Source organism: Sphaeramia orbicularis, chromosome 19, assembly GCF_902148855.1.
Source record: "Sphaeramia orbicularis chromosome 19, fSphaOr1.1, whole genome shotgun sequence".
Lineage (NCBI taxonomy): Eukaryota > Metazoa > Chordata > Actinopteri > Kurtiformes > Apogonidae > Sphaeramia > Sphaeramia orbicularis.
Window position 1 is genome coordinate 49,582,621 of NC_043975.1, and position 24,554 is coordinate 49,607,174.

The following is a 24,554-nucleotide window of genomic DNA, read 5'->3' on the forward strand; positions in this document are numbered from 1 at the left end:
AAAGCCAGTGTTGAACTGTTCCTTCAGGGTTTTCCAGGCTGGTAGATCCCATCAGAATATTCCACTGGAACGCTTTGGGAAGACTAGACTGCAGTGCAGATTCTTCCACCAGCGCAGAATGTGTGCGTCATCGCCACAGGACAAGACACTGAGCATGTGCAGAATGGAAGGAATAAAGTCCAAACGGAACAAAGGCTTTACATGTCCAGGAAGAATTTAGAGCGCAGTTAAAAGAGGATTAAACCACTGACTTTAATCAGGTTTAAATTTAATCTGAACTTTTCTTTTTCAAGTGGAATAAGGTGTTTACATGGACATCTGAAATAGGATCCAACCTTTAATCAGATTAAACCAGGAAGAAAAGTTGTCATGGAAACGCACGGATTGTGGACTCATCAGACCACATGACCCTTGTCCACTGAAACACAGTCCAGTCTTTCTGCTTCTGTCAAACTGATGGATGTTTAAGAAATGACAAACTCCTGCATCAGTTAGACTTAAAGATGTTGTTGTAGTTGAAACATATGAATGAGTGCAGTAATTATCCAGTGGAAGGATCTGAACTATCGACTGTTAAAAACAGGTGAGGCTCTTCTAGGCTGCGCTGTGTAGTTTCCATCACTCTTGCTGTTTCTTTTTTTTTTTTTTTTCGTTGTTATTCTAATATTTCTACATGATCTAAACTGCTGTGTGCACACACCACTCTACCGTCCTCTATTCCAGAGCTAAAGGTTTGATGCAGCTCTGCTTTCACACCTACGTCATTTGGCTCAGAGTTTCCAGTTTGCATCAAAACAAATGTGCAGGTGTTGAACATCCCCTGGACCACAGCGTGGATTAAACAGGTGGTCTTTGGTCTGAATGAAAGATATGGTCTAAGTCTGAGTCAGACTGAGCTGTAATTTAGTTCATGTGCAGCACAGAAACACTTCCTGGATCATTCAGACTTTCAGAGCAATTGCTGAAAGGTACTCAAGACAATCGTCATGGAAAATAAAAGAAGAAAAATGAGGCAACTTAACGACCTGCATACGTCAGACACACTGCCACATACCCGCTTTATTCTCAGCTGTAGAAATGATTTTGGATTCATCTTCTGTGAACTAGTGAAAGTAGCAGCAAACCAGCCAGTCTGTGTCGTCAGTTCCAGATGGAGGGAATCTGAAGCCAATGGCAGATGTGTCCATAAGTAATTAGACTGAGATTCAGTAAATAACTGCTCTGCTACTTTGTTTGGATATTTAAGGAACAAAACTGTAAAGTTACGTACTTATTCAAAGTAGGGCTTGGCAATATGGGAAAAAAAAAATCATATCACAATTGTTTTGTTCATATCAAACAACATCGATATGTATCATGATATACATCAAATTATATTCAACCTTTGACAGAAAATAAATCATATTTAAATCAAAAATAACCTTCTGATGTCTTCACAGCTAACTTATGAGTAACAGAAAATATAAGCTTAACAAAAATAGTGATTTAATGTATATCATGATACATAACGATAATGTCTGAAATGAAAAAAATCATCGCGATATGATTTTTCATATCACGATGATTGAAAAGTCTGACCAGCAGGAAAAAGCTTTCAAGTTTTAAAAGAGAACACAAACAAAACAGACCATCTTCACCACACAATGCCAGGGGCATATATGTGGGGGTGCATTCCATAACTACTGTAACTGGTGTAAACCGAAAGTGAAACTTAACACACTTTAAACATCTGACTCCCGGCCTCTATGCTTCTGTTGTACGCTGCAACCGAAACAGTTTAGACCCTACTTTTCAGTAACCTGGTTGCTCGAGTTCTCTGTCAAATTTTCTCCCGAGGGAACACTCATTGGGCGGATCTACTAAGATCCCAATGTGCATGTAGTAATTTGCTTGCACAATCTAGAATTTTGCGTGTGGGGTGTGACCACGGTTTGCGGGTGATTTGCCAAGATTGCTTGTGCAAATGACAACAGGGGCAAAGTCTTGCAGACCGCCCTATTTAAATGAGGTTTTTGCGTGCGCTACTGGAGACAATACGCTGTAATAACTATTTTTTCTTCTGTCACTCCAAAAATGTTCACTCGTGGGTGAAAAATGCATTCTCTGCATCTTGTTTCATCATTTCTTTGTCTCCTAACCACTTCCGTGTGTGCACAATTACGCATACAAACCGTTTGCTCCTTCTTTTGAGACGTGGTAAATATACACAGTTTCTATCAGCAAAATTGCTTTCGGGTTTGATAAATCCCTTTGCGTCTGCTAAATTAATATATTTACATTTTCTCCTCCCAGCATATGCACAACTGCGTGTAAACGCCCCATATTGCATATTTATTGTGTCAAATGTACTAACTGATGCAGGCGCGCTGTTTTGCACCTTTGAAAGACACAAAACTTATTGCACACTGTTAGTAAATCAGTTTGAACAGTTTTTTTTGTGTGCAGTGAGTTTGCACACGTTTTAATACATGCAAACCTTTGATAGATGTGGCCCATTATCTCTTGATGCAGCCCAAACATTAGCGAGTGTGCTGCGGCTGCTCTTAACTTGACGTGGCTCTAACATGATTGGTTCGGTGTGGCACTATTTAATTATGATTGGCTGTTCTTATGTCTATCAAAACATGGACGAATGAATTCTGTCGAAATTGTATCGAGCATGTCTCATATTTCTAGCAAGGAAAAGTTATTTTGCGGTATATATCGTTATCGTTTTATCACACAGCCCTAATTTAAAGTATTAGCCGTATCATATTATCACATTTGAGATGTAGCAGGTGGTGTTTCATTATGATTTACTTCCCATTTGCTTTAACCCATTATAGGTCACTTGTTGAAATACTCTGAACATTTTCAAAATTTCAACTTCAGTGTGTTATCGGTCATTGTCATCTACCTCCTTGTCGGGTGCTGTGACAACAGTCTCCCTCCTCTTGCCATAAAACATCCGAGCAGCACTTGCTAAAAAGTAAACACATGCAATAAAACAACTGTTATAAGGTCAAAAAACAGAAAACATCAGTCATATTCACTATTTACAGCTTTAACATGTCTGTAAAATCTCTCAGACTCACTGTATAGTGCACCATGCCTCTGGACCTCACAGAAATGAGATTGGCCCCATATTTACTGTTTGCAGAAAGTACCAAATGTAGTCACTTGCCCAATAAAGGGTTAGTAGTGGGATTAGATTATTGTACAATGGAAAACACTGGTTCTGGATTGGCATCTGATGTTTCATCCATCATTCAGGTTATTCAGGAATGTGTCACAGGACAAAGGATTAAAGGTACATCATAGACGTACAGTAAACTTAATACTGGCCTGCAAATATTTAACATATTTTGCTTTAACACTGCAACAGTTGCAACACTAGTTTCATTAAACATTGAATATTTCCCATCATGCACTAAGCCCTCACAGCTGCCACATGCTGTAACTGTGGCCATCTTAATCTCATGAGGTTACTGTTACTGTCGCCCTTATGATGACCACCTGCAGACAGGCCAGTGACCGAACAAATAATACAGACTGTATGCACAGATTTACAAATGAATAATTCATGGACACCTCAGTGAAGGCAAACATTCATATTTTATTTATCATCAAATGTTTCCAAAAGCCTGCAGTTTTCTTTATCATTAAAAGAATAAAGCTACAGACTTGACCTGTGTTTGCATTTCGCTTGGAATGTATATAATATTATGTGGGTAAGGGTTCACATATTATAAGTGCTGTTGTTATTGTTACTTTATTCTTCTTAGATTTCCTGTAAAAAAAAAATGTGTTAGTATTAGCCCCTCAGTTCTGTTTCAAAAGCTGTTTCTATTTCAGTCTTTTGACTGTTGTCCGAGTTCTGACAGACTTTGGAAAAACAGCATTTTCCCATCATGCACCATGGTTGTGGAATAATCTTCAAAAAAGCGTAAAACTACATACATTCATTTCTGTTAATGATTTTAAAAGTATCATGGAGAATGGAGTGAAGGAGGAATGTCACTGTTTTTCTTGATGCCATTATGGTTGAACAGTTGTTATTGTGTTTTATTGTTCAGTGTGTCTCATGTATGTGTTGTTTTATGTATTTGTTGTATTAGGTTGTTTGGACTTTGTATGGCTGGTTCCTTGGACAGGTCTTCCTTGCAAAAGAAATTCCTAATCTCAATGGGACTTCCTGGTTAAATAAGGTAAAATAAAAGCCATTTATACAGCAAGGCAAATGTGGCAGTTTGAACAGCACGAATCCGACCCAGGTAGGGATGTAAACAATTAATCGACTAACGATTAATTGTCAATAAGAATTTGCTCGATTAAATTATTAATTGTCGGTTAATTGCCCTTTTCCGCCCGTCCACACCTGTCTGAAGGCTGTCGGTTTGTCCGTGCTGCGACGCTGCAGCTGGGATAGCCGGTCATCGAACCGGATCATGGCGTTGGTGAGTTAGAATGTCCGTATGGACATGGAGGAGACAAACAAACTGACCGTCTGTGTGTGGGAGCGGTGCACCTCTGAATAAATACACACACATGTGGGATCAGAGCGTTTTCCTGGAGGTTGGTCTAGTCCACAGTCAGTGAGACAGAAGTTCAAACATCCTCCAGGATCCTGATTCGGACCACAGGTATGTGGAAGCAAAAAGTTTCACTTTCACTTCTGCGGGGGGGGGGGCACGGACTGCATCGCCCTGTACCCACATAGTATTAGAAGTAGGATGGAAGGTGATGTACGCATGTGCGCGGTTACCAACCAACACGCAGGCATCCCCCGACCATACAGCGCAGGTGCGAGTACCCGCCCCCCAGGCGAAATGCATGTGCGTGTACTCAACCACCCACCGGCGTGTGCACCCCCCCACCCCACCCCCCATAAACAGATAGATGAATTCCACAGGAAACACTGCCTGTATCCAATGGTTCAATAAATCAATCATTAAGGAATATGACATGTTTTTTTCATGAAGTATATAAACAATATTTAGCTTTTATTCTTACAGACCGTATTGAAAAAGACATTCAGGTTCTCAGGAAAATCGCCGCTTACCAATTAATCGTTAATCGATTGATAAGGGCAACCAACTAATGATTAATGAATTAATCAATAATTTGCATCCCTAGACCCAGACCATTTTCATATGTGGTCCTAAATCCGATACGTATCTGATATTTTACAATGCACCTTCAGTCTGAACGGCCAGATCGCCGTTATCTGACCATTACATCATTGAATTGCAACAAACATTACAATTCTGCGCTGAGACGAGATGCCTCCGTATTTACTACTCGTAAACACAGCACCTGCGTGGTCGCGTATTACATCAGGACCTTATTTGGGTGGCATTCAGTTCATATTCAAAACTGACAGAAGTCACATTTGATGTTTAATATGAACGAGCACACAAAAAAATCGGATTTCACCAAAAAATCTGAATTGTGCATTAAGACCTGCTGTCTGAACGGGATCAAAGAGAATGGCATGGGTTCTTTTGTGTTGGCTAAACCATTTATATACTGTCAATGAGCAAGTCATTTTAAATGCTAATAAATGTCAAATGTCAGTTTAATCTGTGTTCACCAAATAACAGTGTTTGGATCTGAGCTGCAGAAGTATCACATGTTTTAATTTCCAGAACCTTTCTTTTTTGGTTTGAAAATGGTTGCCCTTGAGCAGTGGCTCCAGATGTGTTTTCAATATACTGCAGTAAATCTGCAAAAATGGAGACTGAGAACACATTGGATATTTGTGATTTGTAAGGTAAACTAACTATATCTCACAGGATCCAATGCAATATGGATGAAATGCATAAGGAATGAGGGAAAGTATGTCACTGGGGGATCACTAAGTTACCCTGAGGCTTTAACCCCAAGGCAGCCACTGCATGAGCTGTGGCTTACAGAGGAGAAAAAAGGCTCTTTCATCGGTCACTAAAACACCATCACTCCACCACTTTCTCTGCTCTTTTGGAACCAACACATCAGAAGTTTTATTGCCAGCTCTGTGTCTGTTCCTCATGAGCCTCAGATCTGCCCTTAAAGGTTTCCCTTTGACATTTTGATGCAGTTGTCTGATTATTCAATTCAAGATTCAAAGTGTTTATTGTCATATGTGTACTGTAAAGAAACAAGTTTTGTTGTACAGTGAAAATCTTACTTCGCCGTCCACACTGAATTCCATAAGAATTTAACATAAGTAGTGATGTAACGATTACCGGTATAACGATAAACGGCGGTAAAATTGCAGACGGTTAGTATTACGGTTTAAATTCTAATTATCATGATAACCGTGTTTGATTACCACAGTTTTCTGGAGAAAACGCCTATGTAAAGATCTGCTTTTATGTCAAATATTTGAGTATAGTTTTAATTTATTACAATTTTAATTTTCTGTACCTAATATTTGGAACCAATATTCACTTTTAAAGTCTTTGAAAAGGTTCGTTAAACATCTGTGTGTTATTTATGCAACAAATTATATACATTTTTCAAATCGGATTTTATATATTTTTTTGTGATTTTGTCCTTCTGTGTTGATATAGTAGGTTAAAGTGAAAAAAATAATAGACAGATGATATAGATGAAGTTGTGCTGAAAAAAAAGATATCAAACATGGGTATAGTAAACATTTGTTTATATAGTATATAAAGGCAAAATCAAAAGGACTCAAAAACGGACAAAATAGGCTCAGACCACTAAGAGTTAATATTTGAATGTTTCTGCAACAGAAGGGACGTTGTGCCAATTATTGAATTTGTTTTTTCTTTTTTTTTTTTTTTTTTTAATACAACTTGGTTAAATTATTTCTGTGTGTGTATCAGTACTTTTTGAACATTTTGAGCACAATTTCAATAATACCACAATAATAATGATAACCGTGATAATTTTGGTCACAATAACCGTGATGTGAAATTTTCATATGGTTACATTCCTAAAGATAAGTATAAAAGTATAAGTATAAAAATTTAAACAGAATAATTTAACTTAGAAATTACAACCAAAACAAAGTGGGATTTAAGAATGGCATGCAAGAGAACAAAAGCATAGAAAATATATATTTTTTTAAATTATATATATTTATATACAGGGTGGGGAAGCAAAATGTACAATGAACATTTAGTTGTTTTTTCTCAGCAGACACTACGTCAGTTGTTTTGAACCCAAACATATACTGATGTCATAATCATACCTAACACTATTATCCATACCTTTTCAGAAACTTTTGCCCATATGAGTAATCAGGAAAGCAAACGTCAGAGTGTGTGATTTGCTGAATGCACTCGTCACACCAAAGGAGATTTCAAAAATAGTTGGAGTGTCCATAAAGACTGTTTATAATGGAAAGAAGAGAATGACTATGAGCAAAACTATTACCAGAAAGTCTGGAAGATACTATTAAAGAAGAATGGGAGAAGTTGTCACCCCAATATTTGAGGAACACTTGCGCAAGTTTCAGGAAGCGTGTGAAGGCAGTTATTGAGAAAGAAGGAGGATACATAGAATAAAAACATTTTCTATTATGGACATTTTCTTGTGGCAAATAAATTCTCATGACTTTCAATAAACTAATTGGTCATACACTGTCTTTCAATCCCTGCCTCAAAATATTGTAAATTTTGCTTCCCCACCCTGTATATATATATATATATATATATATATATATATATATATATATATATATATATATATATATATATATATATGTATAACTACCATTACTAAGAGAAAAATCTATATTTACATAAATGTTCAACATCTGGGTAATTGTGCCAACTGTCAGAGGTAAATGGCATACAGCATGAGCTAAACAGCTGGAGATCAGTGAGATGTAAATGTGAGATAAACAGTATGAACACGACCGTCAGATACGATCTTCTGTTCAGCTTTGAACAAAATATAAGGCTTGTGACTGTTGGTGTGTTGCAGCTTTAGTACTTTAATAAAACAACATTGATTGTTTTCCTCACCATCTTAACAAGTTTCATGTTAAAGATATTTTTCTTTGGGCCTTTGCCCCAGTTTCATATAGAGAGCAGAATTCTTAGTGTCTTCATCTTAAATTGGCATCATAAACAATAACTGGACTGTTCTTGTGTGGTTCTAGAGGACCCAGAGGAAAAGGATGGAAAACCATTTAACTTCTGTCCCCAAGCTCAACCCTGTTCTCAGAGCAGCTGAATATTGCAACTTAAGCACATTATCTGCAAGAAAGTGCTTCTATAAACAGTTTGAGAGCCGAGGGATATAGTATATATTTATATTTATATACATGCAGAAATCCACTGAGCAGCAGGCCTTAATCTGTGCCTTAAACCTGTAACTGAACATATGAAAATTACACATGGGTGGTGTACAGCAGGAGTGTACTGGTACAGGAAAATTCCAGTTCGGTACGTTTTCGGCACAGGGGTTCTCAGTTCGATACATTTTCAGTATGTTTTCGGTACAGTGAAGAAGACCAGTTTTATTTAACCTCCTCAGACCCAGCTATGGGTTTTCTGTCCATATTTGTGGACAAGAGTTTCACAACTTTATACAAAAAAAAGAAAAGAAAACTGTCCACCACAAAGGACATTCCATGAAAATTTTAAAAACTGAATCGGAAAAAAACTGTTGCATCATGATGTTTCCAATATAGGCAGTGATTTAATACAAAACAAAAAAGCTGGTACTTTGCTGACATTTCCTGGGTCTTAGGAGGTTAAAAAAAACACTTTATTGAAGTAAAAATGCATCATATTTTGAACAATTAAGTGTCACTCCGCAGCTGAAGTTTTTATCCTACTGTGTGGGTCTTAAATGCGTTACGAAATTTGACGTGTTATCAGAAATATAAGCGATCTTCACCAAACACTGCCGGTACACTGCTGTGGTTTTGTCGACTTGTCTCTCTCCACTGACATAACTGACAGGGAATCTGAAATGCTCCCAAATTGGAGACGTTAGAGAAGACGGAGGGTCTTCCAACTCTGGCTTTGTACCTGTGACGCTGCTCTGAGCTGCCGTACTGGTTTATCTTCAGCATGTGGATGTGGTAGACGTCCATCTATGATATGAAAGATTGCACATGGGTTCTGCTCATTCTGTGTACGTTCCGCTTCAAGGTTTGTGCGGAAACTTAAAGCGAGTGTTTGCATTCTTCACATAGGCTACATGTATTCATTCAGTACACCTCTGTATTCAGGGTTGTCACTAGGATTTTTTCACAGTGTAGGTGCACGCCGTGGCATGCACTGTGTACATGGTGCGAAGTTTGTAGGGGGGTCCAGGGGCATCGTCCCCCGGAAAATTTAGAAATTTCTAACTCTCTGAAACACTGTTTCCTGCATTTTGAGGGGCAAATTTTGAGGAATGAAGCCAAAAGATGATGTGATATTACCCTTTCATTTGGCGTTGCTCCCGCGCTTTGACGCAGACATGATCATAGAAAAATATTCACTCGCACGAAATTCAGGATGAATTTCGTGCAAGTGAATATTTTTCTATGAACATGTGGGAGCAGCAATGGGAGCGGCACTCGCACTACACACACACGCGCACACACACACACACACACACACAGGCTAAATTTTAGATCTAGTTTTCCACGGGTGATTGGTCCGTTTAAATCAGATAAATTGATTGAAGTCTCATTGTCAGCCAATGAGCATAAGGTAAGTGATGTTGGTGGGCGGGGTCAGACAATACCAAGGCACACAAAGGGGTGTGGCTTCTATTGTTGTCATTTCCTGTCTGCAGTGCTTTGAGCCAAGACAAAGGAATAGATTTTTTCAAATTCATATCTCGTTATCATTACACTGGACGATCACACACACACACACACACACACACACACATACTGTGATGTTCTGTTGTGAAAAGCAAGCCAAGGGGGCCCTCTGGTGGTCGGAGTAAGTTGCACTGGTGTGTGTTTTGTCCTTTGGGTGTTACCGTAGACAGTTCAGACATGAGAAGGAAGTAGCAGACACGTTTGTGTCATTCTGTTTGTATGGACAAAAAAAAAGTTTGCCTGTGAGTATTTTATGTTCAGTTGTTGTGGTAATGAATAGTAAAACCTGTCTCTGATGTAAACTTTTGTTGTTAGATTAAAAGACGTAAATCTTAAGTCGATCTGAAGATGCTAATTGTTAGCATGCCTATGGATTTTCCCATTTATGTTAGCATCGAGCTAGCGATCTTTTCTCATTCGTTTGAATGTATAATGCGATGTCAATGTGCTGTAACAAAGAACAGAACTCAGACATGTTTTGTATGTATGTTGCAGTTTTACACTGAAGTCTCCAGTAAAAGCTTTGGACAGAAGTTTTTGGCGTCTGGCTTTTCTTGGTAAACCTGTTATTTATCTGCTGAGCTAGAGCTGTACACACGAGCAGGAGCAGAATACACACAAAAAAACACCGCTACGCTGGTTTAAAGACAGCGTCGCGGGTCAAATATCCCCGACGCTGTCCCGGGGGGCCCCGACGTGGAGATCCACTGGTACCAAATCTGGTACCTGCTGAACTGAAGAAAAGGGAGGGTACCAGATGGACAGTCTAGGATCAAATGAGTGCAGATCTGTCAAATCAGACTAGGCAAGAAAGAAATCTGCAAAAACCTGTGATTTTACCCATTTTTCAGTGTCAAATGACTTTGACCTTGTCTAAAATCATGTGACCTTTGACCTGTACATGATTTCAGACCTTCATAAATGACAGTAGCATCCCCCAAAACCTCTAATATGACATTCGCATGAGCAGATATGGCAGAACTAACCCACAAATGCAGGATTTTCCACTGAAAGATGGGTTTTCTGCACTCAACTGATGGGCACCTTAAAGATGGTGGTGGTGGTGGTGGGCGGGGTCTAAAACTTTTTGGATTGGACCTAAAAAATTTTGGGGAGTTACTGATATATAGGAGATCAACTGGTCAAATTAAGAGCTTGATCGGAAAAGAAGTCCCAAAAATGGGACGCCCTCATACACACATGTATGAACAGTCTGATGTCAGTTGGGAAGAAGCTGTGACAGAACGGCTCAGTCCTGGACCTCAGGCTGCGGTACATTTTACCTGAGGGCAAGAGGGAGAACAGGCTGTGGAAGGGCTGAGAGCAAAGAGCTGTTTAGATCAGAAGGAGTTGCACAGAGAATGCAAAAAAGCACAGTTTTTTGTGTGTGTTTTTGGTAGAAATAGATGGGCTGTGCCAATGACAGTGACTGACCTGTTAACTTAAAGATACAGTGATTTGTAAAATAAAGGATAAAAAAATCACAGACTATCAGGCTTGGAGTGAGGAGTCTGAGGCTCAGACACACAGGTTGAGGCTCCAGGTGGTGTTGAATTCTTCAGTATTTCTGTTCAATGTCAAAGGCACAAATACATTTGAATCTTTTGTTGAACCAATGTCACAGCTGTCACAACTTCACATCTCTGCCACAGTATTTCATACTTTTGTACCGTTGGTTCACCACATTCATAGCGTGAAAAGGCCTTGAGAGTGGATAGTGTCCCCAGGCTCAGGAAAATTGAAAACTTTCTTTTAAAACTGCTGTTACTCAACTATATTTACCACAGATATTGCAGTAATTGTCTCTGAGCCTCAGTATTAACCCTTTCATGCATCAATTATGGAAAAAAGTATCTAGATTTCTTTTTGATTGATTTTATTACTCAAAATAGGCTCAAGTTGAAATGCATTTTAAATTGAAAAAAAAAAAAAAAAGGTTTTATAAAGACAATATTTAATCTCCTTAGACCTAGGAAAGTACAAGTTTTAGCTCTTTTTAATTAAATAATTGCCTAGATTGGAAACATCATGTTGCAACGGTTTTTTCAGATGATTTTTTTTTTTTTTTTAAACAATTTTTCTGGAATGTCCTGCGCAGCAAAGAGTTTTTGTTGTTGTTGTTTTTGTATAAAGCTGTGAAACTCCTTTCCACAAATGTGGACAGAAAACCCATAGTGGGGTCTTAGGAGTTTAACTTTATGAGATCATAGTGCAGTCAGTATTCTAAAGCTAAGATGGTGCTTTTTTCATTGTATTGCTTAGGGTCTATAGAGACTACCCCCATGTGGTTTGGAGAATACTGCCTTTATAACCGTTTGGAAAGTGAGTTTAAACTAACTACGTGTCCACAAATGTGGACGTCATGCATGAAAGGGTTAAAATGCAATAATAGAAAGTGATAAACTGTGTGAAAACTATGAAATAAAAACATTTTGAATGGAGCTAATCTCATTTTTTCTCACATTTTAACATACTGTAATACTAGTTATTACTCACTTCATGGAAATAATGTGCAAAAAAAAACCTTTTTGTTTAAGAAATCTGTTAACACTGGTCTACAATTTTTTTTTTAGAAATGATTTGCTTCAGACATTAAATGTGCTAAATGTTACGTATTTTAATAAGATTAATTGGAAAATAAATGACAAAAGTGCCGGTTTGCTGATGTTTTCAAGGTATATAATAAAGTGTTATTACACATATATATTGGTTTATGCACATTTATATAATAGTTTTATAAATCTTCCACTAAATAGAACCTGTAAAGTGAATGTATTCTAATGTGCAGACAGTGTTTTGAAGTAGATCTTGTAGTTCTGAGACAAATATTCCTTTTGAGTCAAACCCATTCTCTCGTTAATTCTTGAATTTCACATTTTGACCCGAGGCTGTGTCTTGGAAAGTTCAGCCAACCAGCATTTAGGACTGGATTTTTCTTTATCAGTGACTCATGTGGTAAAATTTCATTACTTATTTTCTGGAAGCATTTTCCTTGTAGACCAGTGGAATTACAGTCTAATAACTAGTAACTGATTTACATTCAAACATGTTAGTGCAGATCAGGTTTATCAAGGACATAAAGTTACAGTAATTGTATGAATGTTAGTGTATGAGATGGTCCACTGTGTTGGCTGATATGCAAATAAAACAACAAAAGCTACGAAAATACAAGAGAACAGCTGTAGAACAACTGTCCACTGGAGTGACCAGTGTGCATGAAAGGGTTAAACATGTCAGATCACATGTTTGAACCATTTCCACTGACTCCACATACATTGTTCCTTCAAGTCTCCTCTGCTATGAAACATTTTTAGCTTTCTAAGGTTCCACCCATGACTGTGAAACCTCTTTGAGGGTACTCGAAGCTAAATTTCAGCCACTGTTAAGTCTCGGCTGGTTGGTTAAATTACCACCATCTACCAGCTAGGAGGCCAAGGAGAACTGTTTAACCCATAAAGACCCAGTGGTACTTTTGTGGCACTTCCAAAATGTTTTTTTTTTCTCTCTATTTAACTCTTCTTAAGTGATTTATCATAATTTATTATGACATAACCCTCTGTATTTTGTGGGTTTTCACTGTAAATCATGTGTTTCTATCACTGTCACTGCTGCTGCTGCTGTGCTGTGCAAAATACTACCTCAATATTCATTCATCCTGTGCAATACAATCATTCTGGGAATAATAATCACATGTAATATTCACCTGTGAGTATTAATCATCCTATGTACTATAATTATTCTGTAAATGTTCAGCCATCCTGTGCAATACATTTTTACACTTTTTTATATTTTCAATTTTTATCCTTTTTTATTTTCATATTTGTAAATAGACTCATCTTGTAGGACTTTATTCTTGTATACATGTTGTACCTTATATTTAATCTATAATTATATGTTTACACTGAAGAAGGAGAAGCTCTCCAATCTAGTTGTACATTCAGTATTAATTCTCCTCTTCTCTTCTCTTCTCTTCTCTTCTCTTCTCTTCTCTTCTCTTCTCTTCTCTTCTCTTCTCTTCTCTTCTCTTCTCTTCTCTTCTCTTCTTCTCTTCTCTATTTTCTGATATTTAATTTACTGATCATGTGGATGTTCATAAAAGCTCAGATTAAAGTTGAGGATTATTATATTAAAAATAGAGAAAACTGAAGAAAAAGTGACTTTTTTCAGTCCAGTCTCTCATTAACTGAACATAAACCCATTGTGTCCATCCACTGTTATTGATCCAACTGCATGGGCTTTACTGGTGAATCAATACTGTAGAAGATGATGGTGTTTCCACGGTAACTACACAGCCTCTGAATGTCCAGTTGGGTCATATCTGATGACCATGAAAAGGTGACAAACTGTATTTTGCACCAGTTATTTACAAGAATTGATAAGTTTAGTGGATCAACAGGTATTAAACGTTTCAGATCAGTAGATGGTTTTGGTCGTCGGTGGCTGTTTGGGTCTTTATGGGTTAACCCTATGATGCTGAAGGTATCATATTTGATACATGAGTTTTGAAGCCCTCTACATGATCAGTGTGATATTTTTTGTCTTGAAAAACCTGATATATACAATAAGATACATGCAATACACAGATAATCCACCAGGGGGAGGAATTCATTCACCAGAGGCCTTTCCAGTGACACTAAAAGACTGTCAGGAGGCAGAACTTTGCCAATTTTGAAAAGGAATTACCAATTTGTCAGACATGTTTGTGTTATGTTATCTTTGTATGTTTGTTTAAAAATAATAATATTAGAGCACTGAGACCCGATGTATCAAATACGATACAAAATTGATAATCATACATGGAAATTGATATTTGAAAAAAAAATAATTTTTTGGGTTGTTCAGAAGGACCAATAAAGGCTCCAGTTTCAAAGAACTGGAATTTTCTGTCAATGATTTAATGGTTCAGGCTTTACAGGGTTAAAGCTCTACCTGCTGATCTGGCATTTCTCACAGCACTTAGCAAAAGTTTGAACATGAACAACCCGCCTCCCTCCAAAGCCCCACCCACTTCCCCTTGCCTGAGCTCTAACGCTCTCCTCTTCTCACCTGATGCGCGTGGTGGAAGCGGAGGTGGAGGTGGAGGTCTGCTTCGGCATGTCCGCAGACCCCTCCCTCAGTAATCAGATACATCATCCACCTGCTGTGGCTCCTGTTCCATCAGTAGACCCTGTGTTTAAGGCTCTGGTCTGTGCAGTACTGGGTCAGTGCCTTCACTGCACCTCCTCGTCCAGGCGACGGGCGTGCGCACTGTGAACATGCAGCCTCCACGAATTTTCCGTGGACATTTGCGGTTTCATAGTCCATACATTTCTCATCCACATAATCCTACATGTGTGACACCAGGTACATGTACCTGTATGAGTCCCACCGTCAGAAAAGCTGAGCTTTATGCAGACCTGTTCAGTCCAGTACACCTGACTTCCAGACTTTTATCTCCATCCTTCATTCATCAGACTCCTGTTTGTTCCCCTCAGTTGTCGTTTCTGTTCATAAATCCGTTTAATCCCTTCCACATGTGCATGTCAGTTCTATCCAAACACATCCTAGACAGTAGACTGTGGTCAGTGGTCAGTAGACTGTGGTCAGTGACAGGAGGACCAACACCAGTGAAGTGTCAGATTCAGAGGGACACATATAGGATGTGGAGACGGCGATAATGGATCGGATGCTGGATGGCCGTAATGGATGATTGACAGGAGGCTCAGCCAGGTTCGGCCAATTATTTCATTCGGACCGACTAAAATGATTGGTCAGACTTTTATCAGAAATATGAGAAATATATGAGAATTAAACATTTTTGAGTTTCAAAACCTGGTGGATTTCTTTTACATTTTAGTTTGACACATGCTTATTAGGAGCATTTGAAGATGACAAAAGAAAAGTGTAAAAATGCCACATCATACAGTAGAGCTTTAAACAGCTGTATAAAGCCACATTCCACATTTCTGCGGAAATACTCCAGGTTTTAATTTGAACACCTCTGGATCTGTTCTGTTTTGACATATCCTTTTTTACTCTTAGCTATTCATTATATTAACTATTGTTATTTTTCCTCCCTTTGCAATAAAAATGGTTTGTACATGAGGAGAATTCCCTGAGGTTCCAATGTTTCACCCACAGAGACCTCAGAGCGCTGAATACCAAAGGTAGTAAATAAATTATAAAGGAGTGTGTGTGTGTGTGTGTGTGTGTGTGCATGTGCATGTGTGCGTGTGTGTGTGTGTGTGTGTGTGCATGTGTGTGTGTACAGCCCTGACATTTGCATACACCATCCTCCTGTCCTCTGTGTCTGAGGGGCTGACATTGGATGACCCTCAGCATGAACAGAGAACAGTGTATTGAGGATCATAATTAAAGCTCAGAAACCAGCAGCAGCAGCATCCCCGTCTGTGGTCAGGGTTTAACATGAACTCAAAGAAGCACAAATATTTCACTGCGGGATAACAAGAGCCTGTTTAAAATGCGGAGGGATCGGAGCTCTGCACTTCCAGCGTTCACACACCTCCCACCTCGACAGATTCGCTCTGCGCCTGCATCCTGGTGAACCCTATTATGGAGGTTTCTGATATTCCCACTGGGTCCTGACCAAGGCTGTGTGCTCATCCATCTCATTTTCCAGTACGTTCACGTCCCCATAATGATAGATGGGAAACTTAGATCTACCTCCCATCTCGGAGACGACTAGAAAATCAGGCAGGAGCTGCTTTAGCTGCTGACTGTTGGTGACTTTGTGGAATGATCTGTACGCCTTGAAAAGTTTTGGCAAAAGTATTGTGTGTGTGTGTGTGCGCACTGTAAAAAAAAAATCTGTAATTTAACAGAATTTTTATTGTTTATTTTACAGATTTTTGATTTAATTTTACACGTCAAATGTAAAATAACATGAAAAAACTGTAACTGAATAAACATAAAATTTCCATTTTTTAAAAGATTTTTTTTTCTTTTTTCACAGAAAAATACAGTTAAAATACATTTGCAAATGTGTCATAATTTCACAAATATTTCTTTTCTATTTATGAGATTAAACTGTTCATTTAAAATTTAATATTGTAAAAAAAAATAAATAAATAAAATGAGATAAAATTACTGGCAATTAACCGTAAAAAAAAGTATTTGTTCTTTAAGTTTAACAAGACTTGTTTGTTAATTGACAAATATCTTGTGTAATTATAGGAGGCAAAAATGTTGAATAAATGTATTTTTGTGAAAGTATAACATGTATAAGCACTGATAAACTGTCCAAATACAGTTTTTATCAGTGGATTGGACAACTGAGTCTCACTGAAAATTATATATATATATATATATATATATATATATATATATATATATATATATATACACACACACATATATATATATAATGTGTGTGTATATATATGTGTGTATATATATATATATATATACATATGTGTGTGTATATATATGTATACATATATATATATATATATATATATATACACACACATATATATATATATATATATATGTATATGTGACAGTAGAGATTGAAATCCAGTAGGATTCCTAATCCTACTAGGACAGATAGGAATTTCAGTTTGTCCTAGAACAAACTGAAATCCTACAAGATCTTAGGATCTGAAGATTGGAATTTTGGAATTTCAGTCTGTCCTACGATTTCACCATCACCATTCCAGCTGAATTCTTTTCATATCTTAGATCCAGTATATGGCCCTTAGGTCAGTACACATTGTAACCAGGATGCCAGCTGTCCTATCTGGTCCAACCTTATTCAATGGCTGTTTGTAACTGTCATTGGTATGTAAATGAGACACATTTGTATTAAGGAATCGGTAGAATTTGAAAAACGTACCAGACGGCTGGCACCCTGGTTACAATGTGTATAAACCTAAGGGACATATACTGTATCTAAGATATGAAAATAATTCAGCTGGAATAGTGATGGCGAAATTGTATGCTTACCTATGCTGAAATTGACTGGAATTTTGGCTGTGAAATGATTCAGTCTATTTTCCATACATTTTGATATAATCTGACATTCTCCTAATAGAATTCGAGATTGTTCTGACAGAATTCTTAAATTTTTTGCCGTAGGACAGACTGAAATTCCAATCTTCAGATCCCACTTCCAAATAGAATTACAATCTGTCCTAGTAGGATTGTAAATTCTCCTAGGACAGATTGGAATTCCAATCTTCAGATCCTAATGTCTTGTAGGATTTCAGCTTGTCCTAGGACAAACAAAAATTCCTATCTGTCCTAGTAGGGTTAGGAAGCCTACTGGATTTCAATCTCTACTGTGACATATATATATATATATATATATATATATATATATATATATATATATATATATATATATATGTATATGTATATATATGTATATGTATATATGTGTATATATATATATATATATATATATATATATGTATATATGTATATATATATATGTATATATGTATATATATATATGTATATATGTGTATATATATATATATATATATATATATATATATATATATATATATATATATATACATATGTATATATGTATATATATATATATATGTATATATGTATATATATATATGTATATATGTATATATGTATATATATATATGTATATATGTGTATATATATATATATATATAAATATATATATATATATATATATGTATATGTATGTATATATATATGTATATATATGTGTGTGTGTATATATATATATATATATATATATATATGTAATTTGATTGTTTTAATACATGGAAATCTTCTTTATTAAACATTTAAAAGTTAAAAAAAAAAAAAGAAGCAAAATCTCATGTAAAATTAGGGCAAAAAATGATTTCAATTATGGAAAATTACTGTATTTTTATGAGATGGTTATTTTCTGTTATTTTACAGTATATTTCTGGCACCCCTGCTGCTGGAATAATACTGTATTTTTTTACGGGTTTTTTTGTTTTTTTACAGTGTATAGAGAAAAAATATTTTGGAGTTGCCACAAAAGTAACAGTGGGTCTTTATGGGTTGTTGGCAGCGTCACTGTTGGTAAATGATGCAACTCTGTGTAATCCAGGTTTGCAGAGTAACAGAAGGCATGAATGCAGCTGTGGCCCTGCATGTGTTTGAGCTGCCGATAGCGTATTGTCCTGACAGCGTCACAGTGATAAAGGAGAACCTTGCAGCACAAGCCCGAGCACCTTATCACATTAGCTGTGGTCACAAGAAGCCAACCCATAATCCATCAGTCTCACAGGTTATCCATGGAACCACTTCTGGACTCTATCTGTGCTTTCAGGAAACAGTCACATCCCCTTTGGCTGTGCCTGGAACCATCATGTGCTCCTGTTCTGCTCTTTAATAGAGGTGTTTTCTGTCTCTGTTCTAGATTGGTTTTGGAGGTTTTTTAATCCCCTGCTCATTTTGTCTTTACTTGGCGTTCAGAGGTGTGATTGGTTTATGTGGCAACCACAGAAAAAGCAACTGTAGTGAAGGGCAGAGAATGGACGGTATCAGCAACAGTACAACCAACAGTTTAGCAGTTATTAGGACTTTTTTCTTTTGGCTAAATTTGTTATAAGTTATACTTTAACCCAGGGGTGTCAAAGTCATCGTAGTTCAGGGACCACATTCAGCCCAATTTAACCTCAAGTGGGCCGGACCAAAAAAATAATAGCATAATAACTCATAAATAATGACAACTCCTATTTTTTCTCATTTTGTGGAAAAGGGATTTTTTTCTTCAGTTTTCTCTGTTTCTGATTCAATAACCCAAATCATCAGTGAATTAAATCAGGAAAATACATAATTTTTACAGAAAAAAATGAAAAATACAAAGTATAATAAAATAAATGGTGACAAATCACTTAAAAAACTGTCAAATCCAGAGAAAAATTAATTTGGGAACTACCACAAAAGCAGCACTGGTTCTTTATGAGTTAAGGAACTCTGTAGTCTCTTAATCTTTCAACATCCACTCATGGAATCTTAACCCTCAGCCTTAGGCTACGTTCAGACTGCAGGCACATATTACCCAAATTAGATTTTTTTGCTGATATGTGACCTGTATCCGAACTGTTAAAGACAGTCTGAACAGCACAAATCTGATTTTTTCAAATCTGACCCAGGCCACTTTCATATGTGGTCCCAAATCTGATACGTATCTGATATTTTGCAATGCAACTTCAGTCTGAACGGCCAGGTCACAGTTATCTGACCTTTATATCACTGAAATACAAATGTTACAATTTTGCACCAAGATGAGATGCCTCCATATTTACTTTTGCAAACATAGTGTGTGCCTGCATGGTCACATATTATGTCAGGACCTCTTTTGCACATGTGGGTCACCTCAGGGTCGCATTCAGTTCATACTGAAAACTGATAGAAGTCGCATTTAATGTGTAATATGAACAAGCACACACAAAAAAAACTGGATTTCACCAAAAAATCCAAATTGTGCATTTGGACCTGCTGTCTGAGCGGAGCCTTAGTTAGAGTTGGTCTTGGTAAATGCAAAGTCCATGTGATGTATTAGACCACAGGTGTCAAACATGCGGCCCGGGGGCCAAATCTGGCCCACCAAAGGGTCCAGTCCGGCCCTGGGATGAATTTGTGAAATGCAGAAATTACACTAAAATATGAACAATCCTTTTAGTTCAGGTTCCACATTCAGACCAATTCAATCTCCAGTGGGCAGGAGCAGTCAAATACTGTCAGAATAACATAGAAATAATGACAACTCCAAATTTTTCTCTTTGTAAATGTAAATATTTTCATGGATTTACACTAAAACAAAGTATAATTTTGCAAAAAATGTGAATAACCAGAACAAATATGAACAACATGAAATGTCTTAAGAGAAAGTAAGTACAATTTGACCAATATTCTGTCTGTTATTAAATGTTTGTGTGTTTGTAGATCCACTGTGATCCGTAAGTTCTAATGAAAATCTGTAAATGATAAACTGAGGCTGAATATTGTTAAAATTACACTTATTTTTTCAGTTTGTCCATGTTATTCACATCTTTTGAAAGGATACTTTGCAGATGTAAACCTTTTCATAATTTAAATTTACTTTTTTCACTAAAACAGAGAAACGTTTGGAGTTGACATTATTTTTATATTATTAAGTTATTATTTTACTGGTTTGGCCCATTTCAGATTAAATTTAGCTGAATGTGGAACTGAACTAAAATGAGTTTGACAGCCCTGTATTAGACCTTGAAAGGGAACATCTTGTAGTTTCTGTATTTAACACAATGCTGAAAAACAATCAAAATAAGAATCGTAGGGTTAAATATCATCAACTCTATATATAAAATGTCAAGAGATAACTTTTTTGTGATCTGGTGCTATATAAATAAAATTTGATTGATTGAGTGATTTAATTGGTTTTCCCCTGTAAGTCGCTTTGGAAAAAAGCGTCTGCCAAATGCGTAAACATGAACATAAACATAAACATAAATAACTAACCTTATAATAGTCTTCTTGTCATCTGATGGGATTTAGCAGGTATATAAATCTTCTGACTCCTTCCTTCTCCTATCTACATTTTTTTTGCCTTGTGAATAACTTTTATCTTTTCAAGGATCTGGTGCGAACTCTATGGGGAATGTCTGTAAAAAAAAATCTCAACACTTTGTGCTAGAAAAACTTGCTGAATATGACTCCAAATCTCACAAATATTTCTTTTGTCTTTCAGAATAAAGTTTTAAGCATCGACGCTGTCAAGGTTAAACTGCAGGTAAGAACAAAAATGCTATTCTGCTAATGTTTCTGCGGAAATGCCTGAAGGTCTACTCTAATTCCAGTCAACCTGTCAGCTATGTGTGTTCTTTTTTTTTAAAATAAGAAATCCCTAACAGCAGTTTCACATGGCGTTAATGCCTCCTATGCATCTTCGTTGCCTTCTGGGGGCGAGCAGAGAAGCCCAAACGATGACTTAATGAGGCCTCGGTTAATCTCTATCAGTCAATTATCCTGCTGCTCTGCCTGACTGGAGACACTAGAGGGAATTCCAGACTTTCCATCAGATTACCATACCTGGAAGTCATCAGCCGCACATACAGACAGAGCTACAGATGGGTACCTTACAGCACTCGGTTTCTGGAAACCGGTACCTTTATAAAACGGTACCTGTTTTTGATACTTTTTCTGTATATGTGTGGTGATTAAACTCATTTTGTCTATTAACCCTTTCATACATACTGGTCACTCCAGTGGACAGTTCTTCTCCAGCTGTTCTCTTGTATATTCATGGGTTTTGTTATTTTAGTTCCATATCAGCCAACACAGTGGACACTTATGCATCATCACAAACACTGACATTCAGACCATTACTGTAACTTTACTGTTTTTGATAAACCTGATCAGCAGTGACATGTTTGAGTGTAAATCAATTGTTATTTGTTAGACAAAAAGTTTTTTTTTTTTGCATATTATCTCCATGAAGTGAGTAATAACTAGCATTAGAATATGTTAAAATGTGAGAAAACATCAGATTAGCAGCATTAAAATGTTTTTATTTCATTGTTTTCATCTCACTTTCTGATATTGGGTTTTAAACATGTTTCTTTACTTCAAAAATTAAATACATGGACATTATGTAACTTCATGAAAGAACAAAAAAAAAAAAAAAAACTCAATCACATTGTTTTTTTCATGCCTAAGGAGGAATAAAAACACTCAAGAAAAAAATCTTGATGAAGGTTGTCATAATTCATGCATGAAAGGGTTAAAAAAAATTGTAAAAACTTCGGAATATTTATTTCTCAACATCACAAGTGAAATAACCTAATGACTAGGGTTGTCAAAATTATTGTCTGAGCAGGAGTGAAAGTGAAACTAACTCACTTTAAAGTTCCTCTTCTTCTCCAGGCAGCACACACACACACACACACACACACACACACACAGGAGCAGCGAGCGACAGAATCTCCGCACAGCAAAAAAAATTAATATATCGGCTACATGTTGGCCGATGTTGATTAATTGGTGATACACTATAATCGGCCCAATTAATCGGCCGGCTGATTAATCGTTCGGGCTCTACTAAGTATAGGGCTTCACATTTACAAGGAATTCTTTCAGTAAAAATGTAATTTAAATGTTCACACAGCTGTTCCCAAAATGGTTTGATCACTGGACAACTCCAGAAAATATGATAGTGATTGGCGTTCTTTGTCCCACACAGTCTCCAACACGTGTCTCCACTGCCCTGATGTTTTTTCTGGGCAGGAGTTACAAAGAATCTAACAATACTTTTCCAACAGAATTCCCTCCAGCTGTTGGAGCTGGAGGTCATCCATTGTAGTTTGAGGATCTTTTCCCATCGTTCAGCTGATAGAACTAGAGTTCCTTCTGTCTCCCACTTATTTTTAATGTGGTCTGTATCAGCCTTCTTAGACAGCAGAATACTGTTGTATAACCTGGAAACTACTGAAGTATTCCCTTCTGTCTTGAGTCTTTTTGCTCATGCAAAATGAAATGTGATTAATATAGATGAAAAATTAAGGATATTTAATCATGATTATAATGATGATAATGGATTCAATTTCTGTAGTGCTTTCCAAGGCACCCAAAGCGCTTTACGTTATTGACCCATTATTCATTTGGTCGGTACCAGTAAAAGTACTGAATCCAGTACCCATCCCTGGACAGAGCTGCTGTTGAATCCTCATCATTAGATTCTGTCTGATGAGTTTTCCATCTCAATTATGCAACATTCATGTTCGCACTCTTCTGTCTTATTTCTCCTTTCTAATGAATCTGTGGTCGTCCATCTGCCTGTCGTCACATTGGATCCTTCCAGTTCAGGTTTAATGAAGCGTTCAGGCATTAGTGAACTTGTCTCAGATTGGTAATATTCAGACACTATAATATCATTAGCTCCATTGCATAATTGTCTAAGTCATCCACTATATAGACAAAAGTATGTGGACACATTGAATTCAGGTGTTTCTTTTCTAACAGGGGTCTGGGATACAAAACAATAATGACTAATGTCAGAATATAGTTTTATATTGGGATAAATATCATTGCATTGGTTAGTTTGGTTTGAACTGTTATCTTTGCTTCCAAAATGCCGCAGAGATGGTTTTGACTTAATTTCTCTTAACATTGATATTGTTTTTGTATTTATCCATGACTATGATTTTAAATGTTCTACCTCTACGTTTCTAAAATATTTTTCATGCTCTGACAGTAAAGAACAATTTTCTACCACAGCTAACCGTCTACTTTCTTCACATCTCACTGAGGAAGAAAAATCTCCCACTAACCCTCTGGTATTTGGGTGCGCCTTTTAGGCACACTTTGCATTTTGTGTTAAAAAACTTCATATTATTTTTCTCAATTTAAATAAGGTTAGAATTCAAAAATTGTTCATTTTTGCATGATCTTTAAAATTCTGGCCACCAACTAAAATTTGCACATTGTAAACAAAGAAAATTACAAGACTAGCATCTGTCTGCCAAGTGTGCCTGAAACACACTGTTTCTTCCATTATATCCACTGTTTTTGATCCCAAAGCCTTTAAGGCATAAATCATACTTTTACTGATATCTGGGCTTCATTTGAAAGGTGAGGGTCTAAATTAATTTATTAACATTGTTAATGTTGCTGTTAATCATTTACATATGCCAGGCTGCAAAAATCAAATAATATGTAATCCAATTTTTATGCAGTATATTGAAAAAAAAATCATATTTTGAGTTTTTTGCATCAAAAAATGTAGTGACATCATGATGAAAAGAGATTGTTCAAAGGGTTTAAAAAAATCTAAAATGAATGATTATTTGATCTG

General features: G+C 36.7%; 1 protein-coding gene across 1 annotated transcript in view; it reads left to right on the top strand.

The window, feature by feature from the left end:
* Nucleotides 1-24,554, top strand: part of rab26 (RAB26, member RAS oncogene family) — a 304,408-nt gene that overhangs the window by 118,893 nt on the left and 160,961 nt on the right. Inside the window, exon 3 of the mRNA XM_030122352.1 lies at nucleotides 21,453-21,494. Within this exon, the coding sequence (XP_029978212.1) occupies nucleotides 21,453-21,494 (42 nt within the window). The remainder of the gene's footprint in view (nucleotides 1-21,452; nucleotides 21,495-24,554) is intronic.